The sequence below is a fragment of the Anabas testudineus genome, chromosome 19 (assembly GCF_900324465.2).
Source record: "Anabas testudineus chromosome 19, fAnaTes1.2, whole genome shotgun sequence".
Taxonomy (NCBI): domain Eukaryota; kingdom Metazoa; phylum Chordata; class Actinopteri; order Anabantiformes; family Anabantidae; genus Anabas; species Anabas testudineus.
The window spans coordinates 15,694,669-15,706,391 of NC_046628.1; the positions used below are offsets into that span (position 1 = coordinate 15,694,669).

General features: G+C 40.9%; 1 protein-coding gene across 1 annotated transcript in view; it reads left to right on the forward strand.

The window, feature by feature from the left end:
- Positions 1-10,393, forward strand: part of tbkbp1 (TBK1 binding protein 1) — a 44,830-nt gene extending 34,437 nt beyond the window's left edge. The window contains exons 8-10 of the mRNA XM_026350795.2: positions 972-1,087; positions 3,182-3,969; positions 6,034-10,393. Coding sequence (XP_026206580.1) covers positions 972-1,087; positions 3,182-3,969; positions 6,034-6,162 — 1,033 coding nt within the window. The 3' untranslated portion in view covers positions 6,163-10,393. The remainder of the gene's footprint in view (positions 1-971; positions 1,088-3,181; positions 3,970-6,033) is intronic.
- The last annotated feature ends 1,330 nt before the right edge of the window (positions 10,394-11,723 follow it).

Genomic DNA, 11,723 nt, shown 5'->3' on the forward strand with positions numbered 1-11,723 from the left:
TTTCTAACCTTGTAAAAGTAGAATTCATGGCAGAGCTGCTGTATTGGATTGATGCACCTACTAATAAAGTGGCCGGTGCATCTGAAACTAATCAAAACTTTCTTTTTCATGAAATGCTGATCTTTATACAAGAAATTACTCAAATTGATTATCTCAACAGATTTCAAGTTAGATTTCATGGTTTCACATCTCTCATCTTGTAAAAAACACTCAGGCAGGAATGAATCAATTTCAGGTCAACACTGAGGAGTTTATAAAAATTGGTTAGACATTTGAGATAAGCAGTGCGTTATCAGATTTGAGGGCACGCAGCAGCAGTGACTAACTACTCTAGTTTCTTCTTTCTATCTGAACAGAATCCTGTTCCATACTGCAGTCTACACGGTTTTAGTCTCTCTGCTTTTAACCACATACAGTAAATATCACTCTTTATCCGATTTAAGCTATCAAATAGAAGATTAGTTCGGCCTGCTGAGGGATTGTTCCTTATATCTACTTCTATAATGCTCGTCTCACATTTGTTTCTATTGTGGGATTCAGATCAGTTTTAAACTAATGAGTTGAGGTGAAGACGGAGCGTTGCCATGGTTCAAAGACAGAGAAGCAGCACGCCAGCCATCTTTGTTTACGGTTCTTGAAATAGAGTTGCTCTGACAGCACGGCCCCTGAGAGAGTCATGACACATTTCGCATGAAATGGTGTGATTTAATGCACTTTAAATATGTACTGCAACTTACAATCTAAAAATACTAGACTACAAAGCTCTTAATTAGACAACCTGATTTGTGAGGCCACGTCAGTCACCGCTGCAGAGCATAAATAGTTGGGTAGGTGTAGATTGTAGTAGTTTCATACCACCTCAGTGGTGGTGCAGGAATTTTAATGCCTAAACAAAGATTACAGTGTTTGTACAATCAGTTGTAAAGCACTTGATTATGATAATTACATAATTGCCTCCCTTCCTCCTCCAGGGTGAATTTGGCTCTGGCCTACACAGAGTTAACAGAGGAACTGGGACGCCTCCAAGCGCTGAGCTCCAAGCAGACGGAGATCCTGAGGAAAGCCTCACAGGAGCAGGCTAGTCCAGGTTAGTATCTACAGTGCCCGTGCAGATTAGTGTTTCTCAAATATGGAAAAGTGGGTCAGCGTCTCCCTCAGCGGTGGAGAAAGTATTTACAGTAGTTCTTTTACTTGAAGTAGCAATAACACACTGTGCAAATGCTATGTTATAAGTGAACTACATTCAGGATAGTAGAGATAATACTTAATGAGTACTTAATGTGTCACAAGTAAAATGATTCATTACTGATGCATCAATGTCCGAGTACCGTTTTACTGTTTACTGATGGAGCCACTTTATAAACTGCTGGGTAGTTCCCCTCTACCGAAAGATTCAATGCCTGCACTTACTTTCAGTATATTTTACTACTACTATTTTATTTCCTGCTGTCATATATGTTTACATATTTTTCCTCAATATTTTTTCTAATTGAAAAGTTCTAAATCTTCAAATACGGAAACATTTTTCAATTAGGTTTTAAGTTTTTTAAATTAAATATATTCTGCGATGTCCATTCTCATTGTCAAGTTTTATTCCTGCAAATTACATTTTTGTAATGTTTTGGGTTTAGCTTCCAAAATATTTGAATTGACTGAAATCGAGCTCGTACGTGCACATCGTCCGACATTTAAAGTAGTCTTTCATTTAGCGCCAAACTGTGCACAAATTAAATATGGCACCCAAAAGAAGCACAGGTACAGGTACTATAAAAACTGAATAAAACTGAAATACGCCTGTAAAGTATCTGAAATTTGAGATACTTATTACAGCACAATATTTTTACTATTAGGATAGTTTAATTATTGTATGTGACATTTAATTCCTTTAACAGAATTAAATTAAAGGTTGTTTAAAATCTACACTGTGCGTCGACACTAAAAGAGGTGATTTAGTCGGTGTGATTTAGTTTTCTCACATTAGAAAAGTAAAGATAGCAGCACAGACTTGTAGAGTTCGACTTTCAAGTGCTAAACAGTAGCAACACCTTTCTCTTCCTGCACACACAGTCACACACATAGCTAATGTCTCACAACTGTGCATCTACTACCTACCACAAACCAAAAGGCACCGCATGCATTACCTTTACAAACTGGAAAACTGTGCTGCGTAAATCAGTGAATTACTGCTTATTTCTGTGCAGTGAACAGTGGGAAAAACAGCGAAAACCCCAAACTCCACTTGGCTTTTCCGTAAAGTCGAGCTGCGTGACGTCGGAAGTGATAGGAGTGCTTCATGGCTGAGGCCGATAAATGAAATACTTTTCATGAATCGTTGATATAATCAATAACTGTGAGTTAGTGTGGAGCCATAAAAATTCTCCTGTGTGTTGTACTGTAAGAATAAGCGTGAGCTGAGTAGTGCCATTTGACTCGTTACCTCCCCATTCAGAGCTTCAGAGAGCACTAGAGCGCAAACACCCCCTCCCCTTTAACACCTCAGCCAAACGGCCATAAATGATGTTTCCTCTTTGAAATGGGAAGTGGAGCTATGGTGGTGACTACAGGGGTGACTGACTCATCAGCATATCTTGTAATTACAGGAAACACTACAGCTACACTTGTGCAGATCTAAATCTTTTTATGAATTCATAGAGGAACATAATGCGCATTTTATTAACTTAATCTCAGGGTGCAGTGACTGGAAGGTTTGTTTTGTGAAAACGGTCACACATGGCTTCTGATTAGCTTTCGTCTGATCGGTGCCGTAAAGAAAAAGAAAGAGAACAACAGGTGTACCAGAGGGAACAGCAGTGATGTGTCCTGAGAATGTCAGATTTGAGTCTAACAAACATGAACCACTAACATTTTCTTTTGCTTGTACTGGAAATGTCAACAGATATATTTATGTAACTCACTATTTCTGTAAAAACATGTTGTGGATGGTCAACAGTGCAGAGACACCTGCTATGACAGGCTCAGGTGTTCTGGTTTCATCCCCTCAGTTTTGGAGATTTGAACCGTTTCAGCCAAAAGAGCATTAGCGAGGGTGGATGGAGCTGAGATCGGTGACCTGTGCAGGCCATTCAACATTGTTGTTCAATCGAATTTCTCTTATGTTCGTACAGTACAATCGCGATTTGCTCAAGCTCATACTGTGTTTCTGTTTCCTGTGTTCCCTCAGTTCAGCTTCACTCTCCCATCCACCACCAGCGCCACTCTCCAGTATCTCAGCGTCATTCGCCCATCTCTCAGCGCCATTCTCCAGTCCCGCCCCCACCTCACCATTCCCCAATCCAACAGAGACGCTCCCCAGTCCTGCAGCGCCTCTCCCCTGACATGCACCGTCGCTCTCCTTTGCTGGACATCAACGACGGACCTGCCTCTTACTCCTGCCGGCCGCCTACCCAGCACCTGAGGGCCAGCTTCCAGGGCCGTCGCAGTTACTCTGAGGTTGCTGACCCCTCTGCGTACCAGTGCCCACCTCGCTTCTCCCTGGACCCTGTCTCGACCCTGCCCAAGTCTCGGCCTTACATTGACAGCTACCCAAAACAGCAGCCCCAACTTGTGGGCTCTCCTCACGGTGGACTGCAGCACAGAGGCTCCCCGTCTCCCCATCAAGGTGGTGCTGGAGGAGACGGGGGTGTCGTGGAGAGTTCAATGCGCCACTCGCGTGAGATGCCATTCCCCCTGTCAGAGGTGGCCCACCTTCATTTTGAGCCCGCTCCTCCTTCAACTCCAGCACCCCAGCCCCCACAGTCCTCTGAAGACGAGGAGGAGTGGACCTGTCCTCATCCCATCAGCCCCCCACGAACACTTGGCGTTCTTTCTGCTGCAGGGCCCAGCGGTGTCATGAGAGGCCCGGCATCCTGCTCAGCCTTCCCAATCCCTCAGAGGCCTAACACCCTCAGCTGCCACTCGCAGCCTGGATACATGTCCGCAGAGCATGCTCAGTCCTGGCCTTCAATAAATGTGAGTTAAAATAAAATATCACTTACATGTATAAAAGCATTAATGCACATACACATCTGAGCAAACGTGAACACACAACATTTTTTAAAATGTTCAATGTCACGTTGTCTTAAGTGCAGTTACCGCAGGGATGCTGAGCTGGTACACAGAAATAACTTGTTTTTCAGAATCTTTTCACCAAGTTTTTTTTCACACTACAAGTCACAATCATCTCAAGGCATCTGTCTTCACCTTGTCTCTTCCTAGTTCCAACTTCCTTTAAAACAATCGTTCAGCATTTTGAGAAACTTGTTTGCTTATATTCTCAGAGTAAGATGAGAAGTTTGATATTAATCTTATGACTGTGCATTAAAACGGAGGCCGCCATGCACCATGTCTAGGCTGGTTTAGCGTAAAGAGAGAATCAGCTAGTCCCGCTCAATCTGAAGTTAAGCTATTGGCCTTAAAACTATTAAAATCAGCAAATGAACACACTGCACTACATCTGAGCTGATGTGTTAAAACTGCTTTTCAGCAGCCAGTGAGGTTGCCAGGTTTGGTAGGCGCCAACAAGTAATAACCCAAGCTGGGGCCAGAGATGTTGCACAGAAGTGATGGTACTGTAAATAGAACAGCTTTAGAGATTTGGACTGAGACAGACAATAGAACTAACACTTATTATTATTCAATAATTACATGTTCAAAACCCTCTATGGGAATTATGGCTGTTTGTCCATTGGTTGCAAAGGAAAAATAAACGTGAGGTCAGAGAGCCACAAAGTCCGCAGATGGAGGAGGCTGGGGAGGATGGATAGGTCATCGAAACATCAGACTTTGACACTTAAGACCACCGTTTTGTTCCTGTTTCCTCTCGCTGTTGTTAGTTTCTGTGAACCATGACGGTGAAGGTCGGCTAACACGAAAGGGGAACTCCAGACATCGAAGTCAGGTGAAGGAGGGGATTCGAATAAAAGTGATTTTAAGAGCAGATAGAAATTCTACGGATTGATTGTAACTTTAAGCACAGGTGCTTTGTACAGCTATGAATTTCAAAATAAAGGCTTTAAAGATGTGTTCACAAGGAGGAGATTTAAGAGGAATTTTAAAAGACCTGCTAACACCTGATTCATTCAGGCTGCTGAAGTCGTGTATCAGTTATTGATACACATCTGAATACATCTTTAGTACATCTCGACTGTGGAGTCTCTACGACGTCACAGGAATCCTAACTGCATGCAAAACATATCTGTCCTCTTAAGAACACCTGTTTCAAGACACTTTTTAAGACACCTGTCCTTCATCCCACCTAAGTATGTTTTCTTGATGCGTTGCATTAATATGTGTGGATATCAGCTCAAATTTAAACATTTTTGCAGGTTATAAATAACATAAACAACTGGCCTGTGACTGGCCTCATGACTACAATTATTATAACAACTGCTGCCGTTACTAATATTACACATTTATAATAAAGGCGTGTTGGAAATGGTTCGGTTGAAGAGACTACCCCTCAGCAGCTTGTCGGAGAACTTGATTGTGCAATGTTATTGTGAATTGTGTACTTATGCTTCATTGTGATACTACGACTAGTTTAGAGAGGTTAGTAAGTAAATGATATACCTCAACATGATTATTAGTAGAAATGATGAGTTAAATGTTTTACAACAGTTAAAAATCACAGTAAATAAATTCCTCTGAATTAGGAAAGAATCAAATAATCAATTAAAAGTGGCTGAACAAACCTCCACTTAAAACACAGAAATGGATATCTGAGATCTCATCTCACTCTTGGAAAGAAACCAAATAAGCATCATTTCCAAATCTATTTCTCCAGTGTTATAAAGAGCAGCAGCTCAGTGAGAGTTTCCACTTTGATTTACTACGAGTCTATTTTGTTTTCGATCAACTGGCCCATGGTTGTGTAAATCTCAAGTGGTGATGTAATTTTGCTGCTTCCCACACAATGACTAATACGATCCAGTGAGTAAGTTGAGGACCACATGTGATTGATCCTGATGTCAAAATATCTGTGTGTGTGTGTGTGTGTGTGTGTGTGTGTGTGTGTGTGTGTGTGTTGCTCTGCAGCTCTGGATGGAGACCGAGGAGAGCGACATGCGCAGCTGCCCTCTCTGCCAGCTGATTTTCCCTGTCGGGTACCCTGATGATGCCCTCATCAAGCACATTGACTCCCACCTGGAGAACAGCAAGATCTGATTGCCATGGCAACCAGCTCACACACACTCACACACACACACTCACACACACCTGCGCTCTTTTCTTATGTTATATAAAAGGCTGGCAGACCCGGCCGAACAGAGAATTACATTTACAACCAGTTACCTACGTGCATTTCCTGTGTTTCTGGGAAGTGCGGAAACGCGGCTCCGTCTTGGATTTGTGAGCGCAGAGTCTTTTTACTGGTTCTTCTTAACGCAGCTCTGCCTGTAAAATCACTGACTCTGGTCACAGCTGTTTTGTTATGAGTCTTGTTGTGTGGTTTCAGACAGTTTCAGGTATTGTGTTGTTCTTCACTTCACGGTTTAGTACACTTTGATTTGGCAAAGTAAGCCGAAGACGAGGTGTGATAAGCGGGCTGGCAGGTCGAGGAGCTCTGCACGTCAAGTGGTTTGTTTCAGTGTTCAGCAGTCGACGATCAGGGAGATTTTAGGTGTCTTTTACCACATAACGTTACATACTTCACACCTGCTTGGAAATTTCCCACACACACACACAGTACAGTGTATTTTGCAGAGGATTTTGTCTACTACATGCCAAGGACAGTGATCTGGTAAACGCTGGCTTATTGAAATGATCTGACAATGATGCCCACTTCTTAGTCGATCAGGGTTTGCTGCCAGTTCACTTTCACTTTTCTAAGACAATAAAACATTTCCATGTCAGTTACAAGTATTAAACATTCCAGTGTAGTGATTCATCTGGTGAGAAATCTAACAAGCTGGAGAATATGAATGTGAAAGCAAGTTTGGATCCAGTTCAAGGTGGTTTTAACTGATTTATGACCATGCCCTGCAGGGCGGGGCACCGATGTTACTGCTTCTTCTCTACATGTGGAGGGGAATATACCTTAGAATATACCTTTATGCTTGCGGCCTGTTCAGATTTTTAGTATCTTAGCACTTTACGTTAGCATAACCTATACAATGTACCTGTTTTCAGTTTCCACATGTAATTTACTATTTATATCTGTAAGGCAAAAAATATGAAAATATATTTTTGCAAACGTTAAAGCACCACGTCTCACGTTGGTGACAGGTTTTTCCCATGTGCGTGCGCACTTCTGTACATAGAGGAGTCAACGTCCAAAATCCCCAAAGCTTGGGATACTTTTCTGTGCAGACTTTAACTTATCTACTGGGATTCTCCTCAGTCTTCCTGAAGATCTGACCCTCACAACCGTTTGATGTCACGACTGCCCAGGCCACCCAACAAAAAACTGAACAATAAGACACACACACAGCTGGCTGCATGAGATCAAGGCTTCTGATCTGCTTTGAGGAAAAAGTGGCAGATGTTTTTATCTTGGAGATCTGACACCCGATACATCGTCACCTCTCAGTAACAGGGTTTAAGCGAAGACGAGACTCTTCTTTTGATACACGTATTTAATTTTTACCACAAGTGGAATCTTACTGAGATCTACTTGTAGGACTTGAACTTGTTTTTTTTTTTTTTTATTATTGAAAAAAGTTTTAAAAATATGTAAAAAGGAAAAAAAAAGTGACACTGATGTCAGCTAATATGAGGCTTTCAGTTATATGTGCAGTTTCTAATGTTGGGGATGCCCCTACACAGCCACCCATGCATTAAAAAAGGTTTGAAGTTACTGAAAAGATGACATGCAATAGAGCAGAGCACACAGAGCAGGGACTGTGGTGGCAGAATGAAGCAGGTCTTTGCGTCAGCTAACTTCCAGCGAGTTGAAGCACTTTTGGGCAACACACTAAATCCGTGCATGCTCTAGCAGTTTTAGAGAAAAGACTATTTCCACAGGGATCACAAAATATCAGATTAATGGAAAATGCTAGTGTATTGTCACGTGGACCTTTTTCCAGCAGGATTGCACACTGGCTCTGTTGGTAGTGAAAACACTGTATTCACCGAGACACTGCGACATTGCTAAAGAAGATGTCGGGAAAATGAATGGATGGTGGTAGTTGCTGCTTCATGGTCAGACGGTCGTGCAAGTTCTGGTCGGTCACAGCATTTTTAACAAATGAAATCTCCTTAGATTGACTCTGGTCCCTCTGCTTTCTGCAGGTAGAGCAGTGTATAGTTTTGTTTACATGTTACCCGTCAATAAAAGCTGATTAATTCTGGAGTTCTCTGATGCCAATCGAGTAACACAGAGAAATATTGCATTTTTAAATTTGGCTTTTTTAACATCAAGTTGCTTCATAAAAAATGAAGAAATAAAAAGTTTCTCATATCACATTGAGGTGGAGGTGACCTGTCTTGCCTGAAGTTCAGAGTGCCTCCACTAAGGTCATAAAAATTTAATTTATTAAGCTTCAGGGAAAATGAGCAGACACTACTTTACACAGGAGATAACACATATTTAACAAGGGAGCCTAGCTATTTTTTTTAGAGTCATAACTGCCAGCTGGGTGCTCGCTTTACACAAGAGAATATGCATAAAATACTGCATAAACAACTAGACGACTACTGCACAGCATTGTGCTGCGTTGCTCTTTGCATCGATGTCCAATCAGGCAGAGTTCAGGCAGCACCTACCACCTCTGCTAACCGGTTTCCTGGGGGAAACCCTGAAACTATTCAGAATTTCACAAGAAGAATTGTGAAGTTCAAAGAAGTGTCAAATATAAACTATATGTATTTATAATCTAGACACCTCCTTTTATTTGTTGTGCCACACAACCTGTGTTAGCAATGTTGCAGTTAACCTGGTGATTACAATGCTTCTGTTAAAGTTGAAATGAACTGGTCAGAGATAATAAACCCTGAAGGCAGTGTGAGGATACTTGACCATTAAATCAAAGAGGGCTCCCAGTTATTCTATACTATCTGTATGATCCTGTGTCATTCTGTGTAAAAGTATTTAAAGCTGTGTACAGACATTTTACAAGTGTGTAATGTAACATGTACCCTATTACTCAACAACTTCAAATTGGAGTATCTGTAAATCAGTATATATGTAAAAATTCTAGCCACCACCACATTAAAAGTAAATTATATGCAAGTTATATACAACCCCCCCATACATTCCCTCTTTTACTCACTATGTAGTTGTTGCCGTCTAGTCAACTAATTTCCAACTACACTTGCTGTTGAGCTGTGGGATATGACGGTGAGCACTTTCAGGTTTTCTCACCTATGACATCAAATGATCTGCCTATAGTACAGTGGGTTTAGAAAAAGAAAAAGAAATTATGTTCTCCTGAAAGTTTCAGTCATTACAGAGAAATATTTTACTTGTCTGATTTATCGCGAAGCAAAGAACGAAAGAAAGAAGCACAACCATGAAAACGTGCACGATGCAGTTCTGTTGCAATGTTGCAACAAGAACTGAATTGCATTTGGAGATTTGACGTTGTCGTTTATTTAATTTGAAGTCTGACAGCACTTTAGCAACTTTCCTCCCAAATATAGGACATGTTTAAGTGCACAAACAGTGTACATGTAACCCCCCAGTTCAGAGGACCTACACTGGCTCAACCAAAGACCAATGATTTCCTGTATTTTGAGAAACAGAAGACATGATTAACAGGGTTGTTGTATGTGTTGGTGTGTGGAGGGGTGCTGCCTTGTGGTTAATGGTGCTGGGATGTTCATAACCACAACACTGTTGGCCGGCAGCAGCAACTATGCATGGTGAGCACACCCTGTATGAGCTCACGATGTCACACAGACGGATGTTTATCCAGCAACACATCTGCACGCCCGCAGCCTGTGCTGAGGTCCTTCACTACTTCAGGTTTACAATGTGCTCCATCGACTGTCGAGATATAGAAAGTTTGAAATCTGAAATCATCTCATCTGTCCTTCTTCTTCTTTTTTGTGTCCCAGCAGCAGGAGAGAACAGGAGGCCTGTCACATTTAAATAAAACATTTATTTAACTTTATCAGGAAACTTTACTTAAAAACCTCCCTCAGATTTTACTCAGGAGACACATGGCTAAGACTAACGGAGAATTCAAAACAATTCTTACACCGCTACAGCAACAGTGTGAGTCAGGTTTCTCTCCTGGGTAACACGAAGGGCACACGGAGACCTCTGGACTAATAAACTTTCCACAACACTAATGAGAAGTGATGTCTACAGCGTTTGCACGGTGGAACTTTGAGTGTGAAAAAACTAAACAAACGCAACCGCAGAGGTTTATAAAGAGACACTTTCTCTTTCTTTTTTCTCTCTCCATCTGTAAATATTCTGAAAATAAACTGAAACCTGCACTGAAATACTTTATGAACTGGCTTCTTTATTCACGGGTGAAGTTAAGTAGTTTAAGAGCATGTGATGCACACGAAGCTCAACGTTGTCGCTGGAGTTAATGTCAAGAAAATAATAAAGAAAATACGTCTAGAAGAGTGTTATTCAATATTTGTGTTTTTGAACACTTCCAATAACAGACATATTGCCCAGAAGGAGCTGACTGTAATGAAGTATCTGTTTTTGCGTGTAAAATATTTAAAAGTTGATCAAGTTACGAGTTAAGAACGAGGGAAGTTTGGCTCAGTAGCTGACACACGATACTTCACACTGAATAATCAACTGGGTTTGTTTCACAATTTTGCAACTTCAAAAACATGTTTTGTGAGTGTGTTATATTCAATGTTAAACAGTACGAGCTACAGTATAACTTCTTATTTCTGTTTAAAATATGCAGCAGTAATCACGTTAGATTAGCCTTTGCACATAGCTCTACCTGCACACATAATATGAATACAACAATAAATACCATCAAGAAAACTACTTCAACTTCCTGAAGTGTGAGCTTTGCTCAGAAACATTTAAAGGGAATATCTCCACTCTGTGAACAGCGCTGTTCTGTGACTGTGTGTTTCGACAGAACCTCTCTTTATGAAGTTCATAAGCATCTGTCTGCTGAACAAATGTTTGTAAAAATGTCTATTAACTGAGAACCTACATCTTCAAGGTAACTAGTGAGTAAAGCTGCGAGATAAATGTTGTGCAATATTTTCCTCTAAACACAAGTGTAGTAAAAACAAAAACAGCATAAAATGAACATTTTAAGTAGTAAAACACAATAACTGAACTAAGCTACTGGTGCATTACATCTAAGGGTTCAAACACACAGACTGGAAGTGACCTCAACATCTGTTAATTGTTAATAAATAAATAAAAATCTATCAGTTTTACATATGATAATAAGTTACTGCATCAATACCTTTATTTTTAGGTTTTGGTTGAATTCAGGTTAAGCTGCCTGTGGAAGCTTATATGTCACAACTTTATCATCTGATTTAGTGACTGACCGACTTCCATCAAGTAGAACAGCAGGTTCCAGTGAGACACGACAGGCCCCACATTAGTTTAGTTATTCTTACTGAAGTCCTTCACAACTTATTTATTGCAGTTTCAAAATACATTTCACGTTTGTTGATGAAAGAATCTTTGTCAAAGTAAAGTTCTGCAGACTGGTGTTATTTGTGTGAGGCCGTTTTTTGTTTACCTCAAACCATGACCTCCCTCCTTCAGCCACCAAGCATCTTACCAAGTTTGTTTCCTACATCTTTAGCTATGTGCCGCTAACCTCAATACGTAGCCTACCTCA